We start from the raw sequence: 21,239 nt of genomic DNA on the forward strand, positions 1-21,239 counted from the left end.
TATTCTCAAGTAGTTTACTCTGGCCTATGGCTGAAATTCTCAAAATGTATCTGTATTAGGAGGACATAGTATCTGAGCCTGACTTCCTGCCAGAAGACCAGAGTATTTAATAGTTAAACAAAGCACTGCACAAGGGAGGAGAACTTCAGAACAGAATGGAAGACTGGGCAATAGCACAGTGTACTGCAGAACCAGATGCAGTAACATCCTCTGTGCGGCCAGCTTTTCCCGAACAACTCCCCATTTACAGCAAAAGCATCAGATCTTCATGTACAGAATTACCATGTCTTTTTCTCCACCACGCAGGTATCACGAGGTCTACGTTCTTGTCTCTCTGAGATATATCACTATATAAAATTAAAATCACTTCTACAGTATGCTGTAACTAGTTAAAAAACCAACAACATTCCTTTGGTTTGATTTACAACAGTTCCTACTTTAAACAACCTCCTTGCTCATATACCTTTAATTACAAAAGCTATTTAATACTTCCAGCAGCAAGGAAAATGAGAATGCATATTAACTTTAAATCCCAGAGCAGGACTCAATTAAGACATACAATCTGAAAAACTCACCAGATTACAGATTAAACATCAGCTCTTACGTTGAGGTTTGTTACAACTGAACATACATGTCTTATTTGTTTAGTAAGTCTTTGGCTTAAGCCATACAGGCTAATCATATTATAGCTACTACATGACAAGGTTCTTAAAAGCATGGTTCAATCTATTTATAAAGACAGCAAAGGGGCTGAAGAATCTGTGTTAGAATCTGTAGATGCATTAATAAAAGGAGAGCTTTGATATTAAAAAGCTTCATGCATCTACGAGTGGCCTGCTTTGACCTTCAGAAACCTACGCTGATGTGTTACAAGACAGAAGAAAATTCCATTTTACTTGTAGGAAGGAAAGAACAGAATTATTGAAATAAATTACTAAGCAAATGATCAAGGGATAATAATCCTCAACGTATCAACAAGTAATCCTATCACAATGTTTTCAGAGACAATTTTGAACACTTTGTCCCTCTGTAAATTTAGTGTAAACCTATTGTGAGTAAAGTGAAAAGAGTAAAATTTGAAGTACTCTTCTTTGCTAAGGGCTTTCTTTTGGCAAAATGCAACCTACGCTATTCTGAAGTTAATTCCAGGAAAATGAAAGCTCAACTCTCATAACTTAAGCCCGGACTAAGAAATTACTCACACTTCTTATTTTTTCTTATCACTTCCCAATATATGTTTCAAAATCTAGTACTACCTTGAATGGTTACAAGCTTTAGCATAGCTTCTAGATGCTCTTTTTCAGAAGCTGTAGCTTGATGCAGCCAGGCCAGCATGTCTCCCACGTACCTAACGAAAGACAGAAATTTCTGTGTAAATCAGGGGTTTACGGTGTGAGGGATCTGAAGTGTGAACAGGCAAAAGAAGGATTATTTCTTATACATTCTTACTAGCACAGTACCTCAGAGGATCGTGGGAGTGCATTTCAATAGGGCGGGGAGTACCTCCTAGACCTCCTCTAGTAAGAGCATCTATAAAGCCACGGACCACAGCACTCCTTCGAGCTGTTCCAAACTCATCCAGAGTATACCTGTTATCAAAACATGAAAATGAGTAAAACAAAATAGTTCACCTCATCACAATTGATTAGTTCAGCTTTACAGCTGATACAGGTAACCGTTTCTACAGTTCTAGACAACTTGCACCAATGCTTCCACTATAAAGCATTCAGAACTTCCTGATTTTCTTGACTCCTCATTAACAGATACTAAGGATGGCTTTTCCTTGACCCTTCCATTTGCTTATCACACACAAATAAATGAAAAATCACCTTTCAGTTTTGCACACATAAGCATGTATTGAGAGGTCTAGAGCTCCTGTTTACATATGGTTCACAGCTAAATGACAGAAGCAGCAACTTATTGCACCGCAACACAAGGCTTTCTCCATCTCCTTCTTCTAGGCCACCAGATGAATAATAGTGACAGTTATTTATTTGATGGTTGCTCTATGTCAATCAACCGAGTCTTAAGATATTTAATGCACGGACACTACAGCCCAGACTGCATAATACTAAATGGCATGCTGGTAATAGAGGAGGCACCCAGAAGATACACACAGCTCATTTTTGGAGCAGGCTACTTTCCTGTTGGGGCTGAAGCACGATAACAAGTGATGGGAAATGAACACTGCTAATATCCCTGCTTATCTGCTTAGAAACAGGACATTTGCAAGCAATGGAACACTTATTTTCTTCAACAACAGAATTTAAGTATTTTGAACAAAGCACACAAATTACAATGGCAAAAAAAACAGAAAAAAACACAACAGCTTATTTTTCCCATATAACTGAAGAAATGCCACAGAGTAGGCTTGGTGTCACTTACCCATGACACCCTGCAGCAGAACAGATATAAAAATAAAATAATAATAATAGAAAGCATGTTACTCACTGACTGAAGTTAAATGAACACTACGCTCGCAATTAAACAGATGCGGAGGACAAAATACAAAAGGAAATAATAACTTGAAACATTTTCGACACAGTGTAAGTTCAATTAGATTTCTCTTATGTTATAAATAATCTAATAGATCCTTCAAAAAATTTTTTTTTGATCTATGTTACTACTGAAGGGAGGATAAGGAGGGAACACAGTGAAGAATCAGGAAATTTCTTTTTACATCTTTTTTCTCCCCCCACACTGTACTTGCTCACTTGGAGAGTAAAGATCTATCTATCTATCTATCTATCTATCTATCTGTATTTAAAGGCTGGTAAGCCTACAATAAATCACTACTCACAAAAATTATGCAATTAGGAGTGGAAGAGTTCTGGGATCTGCTGACTACCCATAGTCCAGGAATAGCAACACCGCAGTGAAAAACCTCAAGTGTTTGGAGAAACCAGTTAAGCTCCTCACCACACTCCAATAAACAGCCATATCATTAAAAATACAGCAGCATTTTCCCCTCCAATAAACAGCTATATCATTAAAAATACAAGCACGATAAGATCTGTTTGTTTTGAAAACAGCAGTAAGTAACGATAATTTTGTTTAAAAAGAAAAAAAGACTCATTTTCCTTTTGCTCTCAGTAGAAAAGGGTATTACGATGACAAAATCCTGCATGCATAAAAAATCATTAGTAACTATTATTTACACTAGAAACACAGTATTTAATACTATGTTATTACATGTGCTCATGATAGGGTAAGAAAACAACATTTGTATTCTTTTCAGCTCTGCTCCAATTTTTCCAGAACCCAGCAAAGTAATAATCATTAGCGGGGAGAGGAAGAAGGTAGTGGAAAAGCTTTGAAAATCAGAGTGGAGGATGGAAGAAGAACACTGCTTCCAGCTATGACTCCATGTACTATCTGTGAAACAGTTTTCAATTTTTCTGTTAGAAACAGGAAGTAAAAGCCAACATTTATTTTAGATGCCTACTGGCTGCAGTTCCCAAAAGTCCATCCATGGTACAATCTTTCTTCCACCTTAAAGTTAAGGAAACATAACTCAAAATAAGTAAACAAGAATTTGTAGTCTTGTTTCTAAACTCCTGTCCTTCTCCATCTTACTTTCATCCAACCAAATCACAACCTTTATCAGATGCAAGGACTGTGATTTGGAAGAAAAAGTAAGTTTAGCAGAAGTGCTAAAATGTGTAAGAACAACAACAAACTAAGATTTTCTTCTATGGGATAATTGTTATACTTCGAACTCATCAGTTGGTATGTACACAGGTGGATAAGTAATTTCAGATTTAAGCTATAAAGTGCGAGTACTGCTATTCTGACAATACTGCTGTAGAAAGTAATTAAGCATGGTTATCTATGCTGAGAGACATGGCTCCATCTTCTACGGTAATGTTTGCTTTTGCCTTTGAGAGAAAAAAACCGTGCTATCACTGTCCTACTTCTGGTTATGTTAGTATTGCTGTTTGTAAGAAAGATGTCAGAATAAAAATTAAGTCTCTTTAGCAGATTCATTTTAAACTGTCCAGATGTGGGTTTATACAGAAGATAGTTTATTTTTTTTTTAATGTTAAGAAAGCAAAACTATAGTTTCGTGAAGTCTGAAAGTAACATCATAAAACAAAATATTTGTTGCAGAAAATACGTATTTATAAAGAACCCTATAAAATGTTGTGAACAATCCTATGCAGCTGTGAAAAAGGGCCTGGAGGACAGACAGCAAAAAGGGCTCTGCAACCCCCAGCTCTGGCCTAATGTAGGAGCTGGCTGTAGTGCATGTACGGAGCATTACCACCACAAGCAATAGCTGGGGAGGTCAAGTGGCACCAACTCTTCCTGTAATTAACTAGCAGATCTGACAGAGCCTGTAGAGATATGCACGGATTCTTGTACTGACAGAATGTTTAATGTCCATTCACACTACACATTTTACCCATGAAAATGTACAGTATGACACAGCTAACGACAAAGATAGCCTTTGAAAGACAGCCGAGTATTCTGCTGTCCTGCATGCCTGTGGCTAAGAGTAATTTGCAATAGTTGCAGAACATGGCAAATGCATAAAAAAAAAATCAAACCCAAAACTCAAAAACAAAGCAACTAAATGTACTAGGATTAGAGGTAGAACAGTACCTCCTAGGTGTACGGTCACCCCAATATAAAACGTTCTTAGAGTGCCACCTCGTGGTTAAGTTGTCTCTAAGAACTACCATTTCATTCCTGTTAAACAGTGCCTTCAGCAAATTCTGGACAAGAACTAAAGACTAGTATATAATGTATTTAACTAAGTATGTAACTAAGTACATACTAAGTTTTGCATTTAGAGAACTATGATTTTATTTTTTAAATCTGATGCAAACTAAATTGTCCCTATCCTTTGCACTGTAACTCACAGAGACAGAACTTAATTTAAGTTTCAAAGGCTAAAAATACACATTTCTGTTAGAGATGATGATGAACATTTACTTACTTATACAGGACAGGTCTATCTTGTAAGGCTTCCATGGCTTGAGCAAGAACTGGAGAAATGTCACACGACTCCTGTGTCAAAGTCCTGCACTCATCTATAAAATAACAGAGAAAAAAGTGCTTTCTTTACACTGCAATACCTTTTTATACCAGGCTGATAAACAAGAAAATGGATTGAAAACTCAAAGGCTTTTGATTTTGAATTGTAGAATATGCTACCTGGCCTTGTTTGTACTGAAGTAATTAAACTCTCTCCTTAAGCAGTACTTTGACTAAAATGGATGCCCATTGCTAATCTCAAGAAGAATGAAAATTAAATGAAGCTTATTATGTGGTTGCACCCATGTATAAGTGTTAACTCATTCAACCATCAACACTCTGTTAGGCTCCTTTATAAGAGACTGACACTTTACAGGTAAATTACTAAGAAAAAAGGAAGCAAGTATGTAACCAAGCTGTGAGGGCTTTTTGTTTGTTTTGCTTTAATGTCGTAACTATATAATCTTGTACATTCCATACAAGAATGTGGAAATCACGTAAGCTAAATCACACAACAGCATAATAATGCTTAATTTTCATTAAGGTGAAACTGCAACTATTATCTGAGACTTCAGTATCCACAGAAGAATAGCCAATTAATTTAATCTCCTATTGCACCAGCTTTTTTCACATCTCTTCCTGTCAACAGAGAAGAGAGATGTAATTCAAAAGCATCTACGTTTTACACTATCAACATGTTGTACCAAACACTGAAAGTTGGATCCAGAAAACATGTGAAAAAATAATCACCTACAATAATTCAAAAAATCATTCAACCCAATATGTTTTTGTTTGTTTTTAAATAATAAGCCACTTCTCACACTAAACTAAATGTTACTAGAAAATCGTCAAAAACAAGAACTTCCCTGTGACCTGCAAGAAAATGAAATGCAATACACTTCACAATTGGCTTAGAATATGAAATTGTAAGTATTGTCGTCTGTGGAGAAACATCTGAAAACAGAAATAAATAAGACAGTTTTACAAACAGGACAAAAAGGGGAGAATCTCCAGTTAATCACTTAGTTCACAAAAGCAAACCCAAAGACTCAATAATGAATCTTGGAAAGGGTTTTTACTGAGTTCAATCCACATCAAGAAATTAAAGGAATCATCATCATAATATTCATAAACATAAAAACAATTGTAGTCCTACTTTGAGTCCATCTGTAAAGTCGTTCATAAGACGTCTCTTGCAGTAAAGCCATCTGTTCCATAATTTCCAACCTACACGATAAAAAGATTTTATTTGCAAATATTATTTTAGCTAGTACTACCATATGCATGTGAAAACAAATAAAAGTAGCACTATAAAAATAAGAAAATTTAAAAACGTTACTACTCTTCATCTTGACGTGAAATACTGCATACAGACATACAAAGTAAAAAATGACACCTTGCTGTAACTTCTGCTTGTAACTAGCAAATGATTGTCTTGCACTCTTTTAAGTAACACTCACCCTGCCCTTTGCTGATTTGTCCGGAGGAGAATCTTGACATCATCATGAATTTGCTTTACTCGTCCTAAAGCCTTGAAAAAATCCTAAACCAATAAATAAAATAAAAAGAGGGTCAAAAAGCAGTTACATCTGATTCACGCCTCTAGCACTCTGTACGTCCCATTTTACATATGTACTAAACTGAGGATTTCAAGGATATTTCCACCCCAAATAACTTATCACTAGCAGTGAAGAAAAAACCTCTAGAAGAACTCTAGATGGACATCTGTACAAAAAGGTTATTTTGTTACTGTTTGAGAGCCTTCATAGAAATATACTAACATTATCAAACAGGCTTATTATGAGGTCAGCTTTCAAACATTAGGAAGGAGTCCAGACAATTCAGTTATAACAGCTTCTTTCTTTTGTGATTTGAACAGAGTTTGCCTCAGAAAAATAGAGTTCCTTTCTGGTTCAAGTCACGTAAAAATACATATTTTCTCTAAGTGAAGTACTCAACTGATTCAACATACTTACTGCCTTGCATCACCTATGTTGAAGACCCTATGTTTATAAAAACCCAAATCACTCTTCCTTCATAAAAAAAAAAAAATCTCCCCAAAACAGGGGTCTGACTTAAATGATGTTCTAAACACACTGGTTGATTCTATCCGAGGTGAAAAGCACCTACACGACTTTACTGAAGTCTGCAACTTCAGTAGCACAGCTACAATCATATCTCAGTTGCTTCTGAATAATTTTTAGGTAGCTCAAAGTATCACAAGGTAAGTATCACATACTTGTGATACAAAGTATCACATACTTGTTCTGCTGCAAACCAAGCACTGAATATATGGCCTGGTGTTGCTGTCGTTGCCTGCAACATGTGCGTTTTAGAAACTTGAATATTCTTTCATGGTAGTAATTGGTACAAAAGCATACAGCAATTACTCAAGTGCATAATCATTTAACACATTCCATTTATGCTTTCATTAGCATTGTTTATGGTTATCTGTTCCATGTCTTTAATAATGCTTTAACTGCAAACAGGATGCCTGTGGAAATGAGATACTGCATCTCAGCAGATAGTCTCAATTAAAGCGAAGGTTTCCATGCAACTCCAATAATAAAATCTATTAAGGATACTCAATTCTCTCATTATTCAGTTTGCTTGTACTGTACAACAATAAGCCTTCTTATCAAAAAAACCTGAACAGATTCAAAAACTTGTTTTGGAAGGTGGCTAAAAGTGAATGGGTACCTAATAGCTTCATCAACAAAATAATAATGAGAAAAAATTCTAAATTTTATTATTTCAAGTCCCTGAATACCTATCTATACATATACATGCACATGTACAAGGGCAGTACTACATATTACTGAAGACCACCACATTTCTCATTTGCTTTAGTTGAGCGTGTAGTAATTTTAAAACATCTTAGCTAAAAATTGAGGTTCGATAAAGGTCTTTTTGAAGTGTAGAAACATGATAGCTCTTATTGCCCCTTACACTCATTATACAAACTACAATTTAATGCTGATTTTCTTTCTTGTTACTAGAATCTTTCATCACACATTTCAAACTCATCAGAAACTTACCACAGTGTTAAAAGGTACATTTCTCCATGAAAAATGAAGCTACAAAACTGATAATAAGATCTCATGTACAATTCCGCTAGAATGTTTTTATATTTAAGTTCTGGGCAAAACTTTTAATGTTTGCTGAGTTACCTCAGTAATTGGCTCATCTTTTGTGCCTCGAAGGAGGTTCATTTCATCCGGTGTCAGCTGGAATTTTGCTATGAATGCATCTGCAACTTGTGCTTTCATTTCTAGTCGCTGACTGTAATAAAACAAAGTGAAAAGGACATTAGCTTTTAATCCTTATCTCCGACTCATTTTGCATATTCATACTTCTGGAAACTTAATAAGCATTAGAAACCAATGCTATTAAATTCTAATAGTACATTTGCCATCAAACACTTGAGTTGCATCTTCACGTACGATTTTCCATTACCTTGAACATATTACTGAGCGAAACAACGTAAAGTTAAAGCATCTAAAAACTAGGAAGTTCTTCACAAATATTCCCTTAGCGTTTATAACACAAGATATCTAATCCTAATACTTTGTACTTATACAATTTAATGCTTGCAATTATCTCCTTTCAAATTCATCCAGGAAAGAATGGGCTTTCAGTTCATGTTCTCAGAAAGACACAAAAAGTTGCAGCATCCAAAATGAGAAAATGATCATTAGATTAATCTACTATTCTGTAGAAGAGATGCATTTCTGTTTAACAGTATACTGAGGGGATACAAATGTACTAATCTTACAAGCAATCAATTGCTAATTGCTTCTTGGTTACCCTTCCTGAAAAAAACACAACAGGGATTTAATATCCAAACCCCATCTTGTGGGCAGCATGCGTTTTGTCACACACCTTACAACCACAGAAGGACCCAAATGAATCTCACTTTATTCCACAGGAAGGGACTGGAATTCCAGTAGCAGCAGAAATTTGAACTGTGATTTGAGTACAGAGCATTCCATGAAATAAATACATTTTTTTTTCTAGGCATTGAGAAGACACGGAATTAATTATTTGTAGAAGAACAAGGATCATTTACTTTAAGACCATTTCAGCTTCTAGTGTACTTATTGCAACATAAATATACTGCTATTATAGAGTGGTAAGACAGACAGGTCCACTTCTAATACTGGCTGCCATAATTAAATTTTCTTACAAGACCAAGCTTGAAAATAAAGCTTTTACTTATTTACCACTTCTCTACTATCCAACTATTCTCTGGACTGCATTCAGCTGAAGCAGCACAGAAAACAAACTTCCCTTCTGTAGATGTGGATGACCTTCCCACCCTGCAGTTCTGCAAACTTTTTAAGAGGTGAAATGCAATTTTTTTTTTGCAATTGTCACAGCATATGGAAAAGCGAGAAGGAAAGGAATCCAAAACTGTTAACAGAAAAAAAAATCATAATTTTAAAAAGCCCAGTATTTAAGTTACATAGAAAAAATGTAAACAAAATAGAAAACCAAAACTTCTCATGATTTAATACCACATCTTTAAATGACATGTCAGGTTTCACAAGGGTCCTATGCAGATGTTGCTGTTATGGTTTTACACTGACAGCTATACAATGCATATAAACATAAACTAAATGTGTATGCCTTAGCTAGTCAAACTGAAAATCAGGCAGGGACACTTCAGATTTCATGAAATGATGGTGCTTTCAGCAACGCGCTGCTGTTCCACACCACTGTGACGAGGAATTCTAATCCATCAATGTCACCAGCACTTGATTTGGTTGAAACAACAGCCAATGTTACTCAGTGAATAATTTAAAAATTTTAAAAAATTTATTTAGTTGCTCTCTTCTCTCATGAGGGAGATCCCAATTTTATATTTAACTACAAATCTGAGTAGCTTTCCACTGGACTATCCTTCCCTTTAGGGAAGAGAAAGAAGAAAAAAAAGGCTGAAAAAAGCAAATGCAAAATTATCTTTGGTTTCAGCTGAAGAAATGAGATCTCCCGTAAACACGGGAACAACTGGGATGTAGAGACACTTTGTCTGAGCATAAAGATTTTTAACAGCTCTTACAAAATATTTCCATTTACAATTACATCTCATTTGTCAGATTTTTAAAATATATTTTACAGGAGCTTTCAGCAGTAGCCTATATAGTTTCTCCAAACTGGGGCAGGGTGAAGCCTGATTTTAACTAGTGCAGTATACTAGACACACCTTTTTTTTTTTTTTTTCAGTTTGTTTTGCGTATTTGTTGGAATTAGTATTGTAGACTTCCAAAGTACAAGGCCCAGAGTCAGGAACTATACAAAATGGCACACTTGTTAGTCAGCTCTGGGATTCTGTGCCCCATTTACTCCTGTAAATGAAATCCTGCAAATGAACAATCACAGAGAAATTCACTACCAAATCTCTCTCCTTCTGCAAGTCCTCACTCTACACAGCCCTATTTTTTTTTTAATTATTATTATTTTTTTTGCTGCTACAAAGAACAAGGCTCCACCAAAAATTGTGCTTTAAAGCCATTCCCATCTCCGGCTGTGTCTTGGCTAACCCCTGCCGTAACAGCTCATTGGCCCACTCTGCACATTCTCAGTAATTTACTTACAAAAATAATAGAGTCAATATGTTGCGCTCTAACATACTGCGAAGTTAAAAGTTCCACAATGTAAGCATAAAAGAACCGCCTCAAGGTGGCAGCAATGTTTCATCTATTTTTCTCAAGACAGTGATTTGGAAGTGATGAAAAGCATCCATCCTAAATCCAAACGCACACATCTTTGACTTTTGATAAAGCTAGTTCGTTTGGGCTCTGCACAAAAGACATGGGATTTCAAAAACTACTTGAATCCAGTTTCAAAAACCAGGTTAGCCATCCCTGCTTACACTTACTGTGTAAGTTGTCTTGATTATCAATCTGCATGAGAAAGAGACCCTGTTTCCTACAAGATGACGGATCAGTAGCAAAACACACGTGTGTTTTGTAGCTTTGCCTTCTACATGGCAGCATCCAGTATTAATGAGACCAATACATTCACACGGGTATTAAATGACATTGATAAATTCAGAGATTAAAAACTGTTTTTATCTCTGAGGAAATATCAATCTTATTAAAGCAGGGAAATAGATTAAAAGTACCACTCAAGCTTGCTACAGTTATTTCACTGTGTTAAGTGCTGTGCAAAGCCCAGAACACGCAGGCCACAAGAAAAGCTGGAGTAAGGCCACTCTGCCTACATCCCACAGGAACCGGTACCTGTGGAGGCATTCGGATGCTTCGAGACCCCACAGCCCTTTCTGTCATCTCAACTCACGCTCCAGGCATGCACGGTACAGAAGAAGAAAAGCCAAACTGTGCTGTTATCCCAGAGGATTGCTGGTTCTTTCCCTACAAAAGTTACCCCTGCATAAAGGCTCACAGGGCGCGGGAGCACAGCGCTGATGCAAAGCAGCAAAGTGCCAAGCACTGGTGGACTTTTGAGCTTGGATGGGGGACAGGACTCCAACAAAGAGCAATTTCCCCCATTTTAATCGTTACCACGGAGACAGGATTCTTTTGCAAGAGAACTCAAAAGGCTGGGAAAACTATGCACTTCATGCACTGTTCCCTCGAACTAAACACAAATGCACGCGGTTTGTTAGGATTATCACCTAGACAGCTCGAAAAATGAGGTGGAGGAGAAACAGACTTCTCCAAAATGTAATCCTACCTCACCACTAAATATACCATAAAAATTTGCTACTGTCCTTTACTTAGGAAGTCAGAGCATAATTTTCTGGAAGTCCTTTCATTTTGCACTACTGAGGACTCAACATTCATATTTTTAAAGACTCAAAGATACTTTTAGTATTTTATAACTCAAAAAAAATAACAACCATATTCAACAGATACTTATAAACGCTCTTCAGCAGAAGCTGGAAAAATTTCTATGATGCTTTTGTAGAAGGCAAATATATGCAATTATATAACAAAAAACCTACACACAAGTATCCATTCTTAAAAATAAGTACCAGCTGCATAAGTAAAAATGCATTTGTAGAACAAATGTTTATGGTACATTTTGGCTGTCAAACAGACATCTTTTAATAAAAGAGAACACAGGCATTACGTGAAGGTATTTGGTGACCAGTTCCACCTTAGAATATAATTATTAAATTTTCTGCTAGAGTAAAAACCAGGAAGGCACGCAGTGAATTGTCTAACATACTTCCAGGATAAAGGAAAATAACATTATTATTACAGAAAGCTTTAGTGAGACCTCATCTGGAAAACATCATAATCCCGATCATCTATGTTCAAGAACAATGGCTTCCCATCAGAACAGAGCTAGCAGGATGACAGTGGGAATGGAGAACCTGTTTTATAAGAGACTTCAAGGTGGTCTGCCTAAGAATCTTCTCCAGCTGAAAGCTGAGAGGACAGATGACTGTTGTCTGAAGACACAAGGGAAAAAAAAAACAAAGACCCACATACCCACATCCTTTAAGATAAAGGACCGCATGGGCAAATGGATGATTTATATCTAAGAATTAGGTGGGAAATGAGGAAAAGGCTTGAAAGAACAACAAGCTTTTAAAGTAAGTGTTTCAAGAACAGCAGCAGGTACAAAATGCAAAAATAATTAACTACTTCTACATTGATGAGTTTCTGAAAGACATTATGCAAATGAGAGCTGACAGCAGGAAAGTGGACTTGAACTTAGGTATCTCCAATCTGAAGTCCCAATCTAAAGACAGTAAATATGCAATGCAGTAGCTGTGCTATCTATAATACATTCCACACTAAAAAGAAATGGATAATAAAAAAAAAAATATCAAAAATGTTAAATGAGAAGTTTAACAACAGAAGATATTAACTGCACCAAAATGATTGAAACCTTGTCAGATTACTAAACACTCACATTAAAAAGCTTATATGCTGTAAATAAAGTCACAGAGTTTTTTGCTTTTGTTTTTCCCTTACATAGCCATCAGGCTTGCTATGGACATCTGTATTTACAGAATAGTCTGGCTAAGATTTTCACATGCAGAACTTCACAGCAGTCATTTGATGTATATACTTACTAGATAAATCAGTGTTTAGCAATGGTTAAGATACAATACATGGTTTCTAACCTGTGAAGAGAGATTAAAAAGAAGTATGTTTCCAGTAGATAGATTCTTTTGCGTCTTGTAGAGGTGAGATACTGTCACATCAAACAGACTGATATCTTCAGCACATTTTTTATATAATCTGATAGAAAGGCATTTGAAATGGGACTGCTTGGTCTAGTCTTCAAATTTGTCATCAAATTGTAAAATGTCACCAAAGGCATGGAAACAGCACGCTGTTCTCTGTATCGACTTGGAGTAATATCAGAGCTTAACCAGCAGCAAAAGGAAAACTAAATCAGATATTAGGAAAACAACAAAGAACCCAAATCAATTTCCAGGGAACACCATGGGCTCTCTGTTCGGGGACTTTTCTTCTAAAAGCAGATTACACAAACATCAGTCAGGAACGCTATCATATAACTGAGAAACATTCTCAGAAGTGCACAATCAATCTGTAAATCCATGCCTCATTTCATATTGATCAAGAATATGCCTCATGCGAATTGAGCATGCAGGAAATCAGGCTTTTTTTTTTTTTTTTCTTTTTGCTGCTCATGGCCAGAATATGATGAATTAGTGGTTTTTTTTTTGTTTTTTGTTTGTTTTTTTCAGATTCATTATAGCTGCTTTGACTCCTGCATTATGCCCTATCGCCTATGCTTTACTGCAGTACAAATCAGTAAAGAAAATCCAGCACACAATTTCAAACATTCACACACATATACCCCGAATTATAATTCAGTTTAGGCAATTACTACTTTTTCTCATGATGAATTTTCACAGGAGTAAATGTAACTACAAGTTTCAAAAGGTCAAGGCATGAAATATATCTCATCAATGCAAACAACCAGATCACCACTTTTCTCAGCATACCTCTCTAACCTCCTACAAATACTGCTGAACTTCCTGAATCATTTCCAAATTGACTATGACAAAAAAGTTGTTTCTGAAAACAGAAAAGAAAATGGAAAAGTATCACTAAGGGACAAGCATGAGAGACCTGTAGTATACCAAAGCAGCGCTATTGAAGCAGCAGATGTTCACTGAGAAGCATTTTTCCTAAGACTTTTGACCTTGTGTTGAGCACTGAGGTGACACTCAAACCATTCACTGAACTCCAAGAACCATGGCTGTTGAATTTAAATGAAGAGCAAGTTTCAACATAATTCAATTAGAACAAATTGAAGTACATGCTGCATTTCAAGACAGGCTCAGAAATCACATTTAACTGTGTTTTTAAAAGCGAAACAATACTAGTACTACAAAAACTTATTTTCCAGAATCAACATAACTAATAAGGACTCTGAAACTGAAACAGATTTTGCTCTATTTAAGATTACAATAGAAATTAGCAATGTAAGATAATGTGTAAAGGTGTTCAAGAGCGTAATTTCAATGAAAGCCCTGTGATCTTTTAGCCTGTCTCAAAAATAACTGTCCAATTCATTTCCATTCTCATTCTTTCATACAGTTTTCAGACTATGGTCCTCTTTCTTTTCCTCTTCAGAAAACTGACTCTCATCTATTTTCTATTCCTGCAGGCTTATTTGCTGTGATCTCCCTGTGCACTTGCATACACTCACATAATCACTTTTATTTACTTTTATAAGAATTAATATTGTAACTTATCTTCTGGTGTCACTCTTCAATTGTTAGGTCCACAACTGTCATTTGTGACTAACCTCAAAAACAGTCCTGTAAAATACCTTACATTAAATGTCTGTTAGCACTACTATGAAGCCAGGCTTCTGCCATTCTGCACACAAAATTTTGGAACTGCACTGTAATTTGGTTGGTTCTGGAGCTGTACTGAGCTCTAGGAAACTTGCTCCCAGTCTAAGGTGAAGAAGTTAGTACTGCAAGTAGGCTTTTGGCTTCATACAAAGAAGAAAAAAGAATTAAACTCACATACAGCAAGAGAACTGACAAGTCACAGGAAGCTTTTATCAAAAAAAAAAAAAAAATCACACTTCAAGGAACAAGATCATTTTTCTGTCAGCCTATTAGCAAAGGGAATAAACAAACCCACATATTTTAAGAAACAGCAGATGCTGTTTGAAAACAAATTACTCTTTACTATACATACAAAGCCTAATTCAACCTGAAAGCAATATTAGCCTGCTAACGTAAATGTACAGCAATCTACTGAAGATACTGAAGAGGATTTTCAGCAATTCACAGAAATTGCCTAAATTAACTACTGCAGTTTTTCTTTATTATCAAAGGTTATTATGAAATACATTAAAACATTCTATTAAACGCTCTACATCAGTGAACATCAATAAATTAATCTTACGTTGTAGAGAGATGGGCTAAATGGTTTAGACTGCATTATTTCTTTCACATTACGTGGTTCTATCAAGTTGTGATCTCAATTTCTAAGGACACCAGAGGAAAAAAAAAAAAACAAAAAACTAGCTCCTACATTAAGCAGATTCCATAACTTAAATAATGTGAAGGAAAACTGCTCTGCTTCTAATGTACAATACAAAGCAAACCATTTGAGAATTCAAAAGTTTTAACTGAAATCTGAGATGAGCATCTTATTTTCTTCCCCAACTATTTAACCCAGTGTCTTAATCGCACGTTACCAACATAGGAAGTCCCAAATAGCTCATTACCTACACGATGCTGCAGAGGGACCACTATGCCTTCAAATCACAAATTTGAGAGGCTAGAAAAAGCAACCAGGAGTTCAGGTAAGAAGCTTAGGAACATGAAAATGGAACTTAGGAACTGAAATACAGTTAATAGTAGTGATAAAACTATGCAAAAAATAACAGGTGAGCATAATAAACCAAGTCCCTGCGTGGAACCACTAACACAGCCACTCCTCTGCAAGTATTGCAGGAGGGAAAGAACACCTGGCAAAGCCAAAAGCATGAATAAGCATCCTCACTTAAAGTGTCCGTATTTCACTGTTATCATACTGTTCTTGGAGAAAAAAAGAGAAGGAAAAAAAAATCACACTATGCAGGTTCGAATGCCACATACAGAAAAAAATCTGAAGAGATACTTACATTTACAAGGTCAAAAACCACTGCAATCTAAGAAAACAGATCACGGTATTCCAATGCTTCCTTTAAGTATTTGCTTTGTGTATCTCAGGGAATAAAATTACAACTCCAGTTAAAAAGACTTTCCCTGATTTTGCAGTGAATGTTGTTCTTTCTTCTAATTTCAGTTTGATTTAAACTTGATACTAATAGTAACACTTTTTGACAAAATTTACTTTCCCCAAGAACAAGTCAGGCACGAAGAGGGCTTACCCAAGTCAAAGGTTCCACCTGTCATTTACTGAAAACAGTCTTAAGACTACAGAAAGATGAGACATCTTTGATCAAAACCAGAGCTAACAGAGTTAACACCCACAAAAGTACGTTCTTAGAAAATGAAGGGAAGTAAATAAAAAGCTGTGAACTACTATCTCAATTATTTGCCTAACACAGGTAACTTCCTAACTTCATCAGATTGTCTGAGTGAAGATATCAGCTCATTTTCCCTAAAATTTGTCAGATACAAAAATAACATTTTTAAAAAGGTAAATCCCTAATTGTCTTAAATATATGAAATTCATCTGAAAGTTTACTGCCTTCCTTCAGTTTTAGAACATTGAATCAAATCAAAATATTTTCCTCCTAGGAGGAAACAGTCAGCTGAAATAAACCAGATAAATGCTAATCATGATAGAAGGGAATTACTTTTTCATCTATAGCTAGTACAGCAAACCCAGTACAGTATAATTTCTGAAGTTATTAAAAAAAATAGCTAAAAAGGTAAAAAGAGATGAGGACTTAACGTAGAACTTCGTGAGAAGGGCAGAGCCAAAATAACTTTCCTCAAGGACGATGTAAGCAACTGGTGCAGCAAAATGAAAGACCATGTTATCTCTATTACAAAACACTCGGCAACTACTAGTGGGAAAAAGAAGCACATAACTAATATAAAAAAGAAGAACATCATTAATTTTATTTTTCAGGACAATGTTTAAAAACATTTAATTCAAAAGCACTGATTTAAGAACTTAAAGAATTCACAAATACAAATTTGTGGTATGCAAAATGGATTTTGGTTTTGAAAAAATATTTAGATGTTAAAAATTACACAGAAAAATCTATTTTAGTCTTATTTGAGTACAAATACACATTATACTGAACTTTCATCAACTTCCAACTAATTATTTTATTATAGGCTTTTCAGAAGAAAATGAAACAGTAGGACCACAGAGGATAGAAATAGAAATTTGGGACTGAAGAAATCTGCAGATGAGTTCTGTAACTTCCACAGTAAGGTAAGAAAAGATACATCTTCATTTTTATAGGAAGAATTCTAAAGAATGATTATCCTCAGCAACTACTGCCACCTTCTAGACTGACTGTTCTTGCTTTAGGCTCACTGTTTCAGTTGCCCTGGTTTTGAATGGGCCCAGCTTTCATTTTCTCTGCATTTCAATCAGCATTTTAGGACAACTCTCAGAACAGAAGGCATGCCTCCCAGTTTCACCTTTTATTCTTTTGTCGGCTAAGAAATGTCACCTTATACGGTGAAGGGACAAGCAGCTCAAGACCTGTATTTTTTCTGACTGTAGGCAAGATTTCAGCTTTTCAAGAAACCCCTAACATTTGATAGCAGAGGTCTCTTCCTGTGCCTGATCTAAATCAGGGAGATGCACCAGAAGAAACAATCATTTAATGAGTCAAAAGAAGAGATGACTCAGATATCCCACATGGAACAAAACAGCCTTCTCTTTGTAGCTTGAAAAAATAAAATTAATAACAACAATAACAACTCTTTTCTTTAAAATTGACATAAATTTAGCCAGGAAATAAAAAAAAAAGTTAACCTTGTTAATATATGGCACTATGAGTCTTCCATAACCATTACATTGTAAAATGACAAATACAGTTTGGCTTCTGCTAGTGTGAGTACTTCCATGGTATGCTTACAGAATAGCCTTTCAAAAGATAACTTTTTCCTAGGTGTGCATCCTGAGGTCAACGAATGCCTTAGAAGGACAGGCTACTTCCTTGACATTTATGTCTCCTCATGCTAGAGGGATGTTCTGTAGCTTACATGTTATTGCAGGAAGCCTTTTAAGTAAGTTATTGTGTAAGGAATATATTGTGGAAGTACTGATGTGGAATCTACATAATCTCCTTTAATGGACTTTAAGACCATTAGACATAATGCACGTGGGATGGGTCTTGGTACCTTCCACTCTGCTTCAGAACAAGGAGTCAAAGCAGCATTCCATTTCCTGAGACTACACAAAAATATAGGACCACTTCTCTATCTTACTGTCTCACACCCTCATCTTCAAAATAACAAAATTTTCTGAGCCCTGACTTCTGCTCACTTACTTAAACTGTGACTTTGCCAAATCCTTCATCTTATACCAACCAGTATTGTACTTTATGCAGTTATTGTACATTCAGCTTTAAAATACGTACAGACTACACTCTAACCTCACATTCAGACTCTCACAGGAGGTAATCCACTTCCTACTGAAGTCCACAACATGAGCCCATTAATTTTGAAAGTGCACCCAGAGCTATCCAATGTCATAACTTCTACTAGAAACTTATCACTGGAAATAATTATTTCTAATCTCTAGTGAGCTATATATAATTTTCAGAAGAAAGTTCATAAAGGAAGGAGATTCATCCTTCTAAACTGACAAAGGCTAAAGCTGTAAAACAAGATGCCTTAGCTATAAAAACGATAAAGATTACATGAACCTGTCACAGGGTATTATTATCCTCTTCCTATGAATAAAAATACTGAAAATAGCAAAATACAAATCTTTTTCACAAGAGGCTGGAGAACCAAGGAAAAAAGAGGTCTACATTAGGCTCATTAAGGTACCTATGTATTTCACAATTAGCTTTAAAGATGGAAAAGTAGGTCATAATCCAACTCTCTCTTCTTACGTCCAGTCTCTGCATAGGAGTGATTTCTGATGGATACGAAGCATTAACACCACCGCAAAGCCCACGAAACTAACGCAAGACTTAGTGCTGAACTACTTTTGGTAAGGTCTCATCAGCACAGGAATTAGCCCAAGGTCACAAACTTTTTAAAAGAACAAATCCCAGTTCCCTCCCTCCCTACTACCCTTCCTTTGAAGTCTAAACCTAGGCTGTCCTTCCTTTAAAGACAAATATTAGGTCACAAAAATAAAATAAACAAAAACAATGGCCAACAATTTCTCTATATTTACATATTTGTAGCATGAAGGAGTTCACTTGAAAGATATGAACACACCTTGTTTTGTTCAGTGATTGTCCTTTATATAACAAATGTTTCTTTGTAACATGAAAAAGCTCACAGCAAATAAAAGATACTTTTGTCCATTTGCACAAAATTTGTGCACGTCTCTGAATTATACAGGAAATACCAATCAGACAGTCATTGGCATTACACTACAGGAACACTAAACTGGAGGGAAAAAAAAAACTAACTTCAGACAATTAAAATAAAAGCCAACATACCTTAACTGTTACCAAATAAGATATTCTAAGTTTAAAAGTTTCTAAAACTCTACTCTAGAAATTTAAGTCCAAAATGCAAAATAACATACTGATGTTTAAAAAACTGCGATCTCATGTAGGTCTGTATCTATTATAAAATTATTTAACTTACATTATCAACTGATATTAGGTAAAGCAAATCCATACTCAGTACACTGTACCACTATAACTGATTCTCTTTCCTAAAAGGTCAATTTTTATGACAATAAGCATTAACACATTCTCAGCTTTTTCTATCCTTTAGTAATAACCTTAAGAGTTCTGCATTTTTATTCTAATTGAACTACGAACACAGAAGAGTGTTAAAAACAAAGTACAAATGCAAAAAAAAAAACAAAGTCCTTACACAAAAATAATAGTGGCAGTACCAGACCCAAAATAAAATTACATCAGTATTTTCATGTTTTCAAGAAATAAATAAGGTGGCATACATACTTTTCCGCTTGGAGCTTTGTTGTTTTTACTATCAAGTCCTGGGTTTGTTCCTTTGCTGCCTAGAATACAATTAGAATCATTAAGAATGTGAAAAGCACAAACACATCAAATGCATTACACAATTTCTAAAATATATAATACTTTTGAACCTTTCTAACTAAGTTGTTTAAGGAGCGTACTCTTCAAAATAAAATGCCTTCTTTTAGTAAGTATTTCTTAACTCTCCCAATTTTCAGGCATTTAAAAAAAATCAATAATCTTACCTATACATATTTTTATCATTATATATATTCATATTTGCACGCTGGCCTGTTGTTTGGACTGTATGATAACACAACCTTACAAAATAAAAAAGGTAAAGAGCTTTTTGACTAATGAATACACAGTCCCCTTCATATCTTATATTCGTTCTGCAATCTTAATAGACTACTCTTTTAGCACTCATGCCTTATATGCTATGGATACTCCTATTCATACGTTGTTTTCTCTCTAAGTACATTGATGTCTTCTCATTCAGCTTGAACACATGCTTGCAAGTCTTGATGTCCTATTACAGATAAAACAGCAGAACGTTTGACAACCAAGTGCTAACTCCTGGCCTTGTTAATTTACTTTCTATTCATACAGCTAAAGAAAACTTGTGTTGAATTAAGACAAGTTATGAGTGCTAAAGGGCTCTAGCAGAAACCTCCTGTGGGGCACAGCACAAAACTACCCACTGATTTTAACAGAAAAAGAAATCACCGTGGGATGGCTCTACTGTAAAAAGAAAAAAAAAAAATCAGAGATGACAGCTACACTTCATGATCTAAAGACAGAAAAGAACAAAAAGCTGCATGGACACTCGACTCATTTCCACATCTGACAGTTTAGTCAAACTGGCCCTGAACTGCATTAGGGAATACATCCAGATTAACAGCATTCAAAGAGATGTGAGACCTCAGAGCTACATTACTCATCGCTTTCCAAAACTGAAAATTAAGTACTGCAGCGGGCTAACTGTATTCTCACACTTTTTGGCACAAGTTCATCAAACTACAAGCATTCTCAGGAGGATTACATATAATTTCCACGAAACCACTTAATTACCTTTTGAGTACACATTGGGGGAAAAAGGAAAGGTTATCACAGGAGACTTTAGTGAAGAATTCTCATTCACACGCTACAATTTATGTGCTATACTCAGAACAGATTTGGTTTGGCAAACATCT

General features: G+C 35.6%; 1 protein-coding gene across 1 annotated transcript in view; it reads right to left on the reverse strand.

The window, feature by feature from the left end:
• COG6 (component of oligomeric golgi complex 6) overlaps positions 1–21,239 on the reverse strand; it is a 52,226-nt gene that overhangs the window by 27,791 nt on the left and 3,196 nt on the right. Inside the window, exons 4-10 of the mRNA XM_066989664.1 lie at positions 20,029–20,087; positions 8,151–8,262; positions 6,441–6,523; positions 6,137–6,207; positions 4,943–5,036; positions 1,461–1,589; positions 1,257–1,348 (exon numbers count right to left, since the gene is read on the reverse strand). Of these exons, the coding sequence (XP_066845765.1) occupies positions 1,257–1,348; positions 1,461–1,589; positions 4,943–5,036; positions 6,137–6,207; positions 6,441–6,523; positions 8,151–8,262; positions 20,029–20,087 (640 nt within the window). The remainder of the gene's footprint in view (positions 1–1,256; positions 1,349–1,460; positions 1,590–4,942; positions 5,037–6,136; positions 6,208–6,440; positions 6,524–8,150; positions 8,263–20,028; positions 20,088–21,239) is intronic.

Source organism: Anser cygnoides, chromosome 1, assembly GCF_040182565.1.
Source record: "Anser cygnoides isolate HZ-2024a breed goose chromosome 1, Taihu_goose_T2T_genome, whole genome shotgun sequence".
Classification (NCBI taxonomy): Eukaryota; Metazoa; Chordata; class Aves; order Anseriformes; family Anatidae; genus Anser; species Anser cygnoides.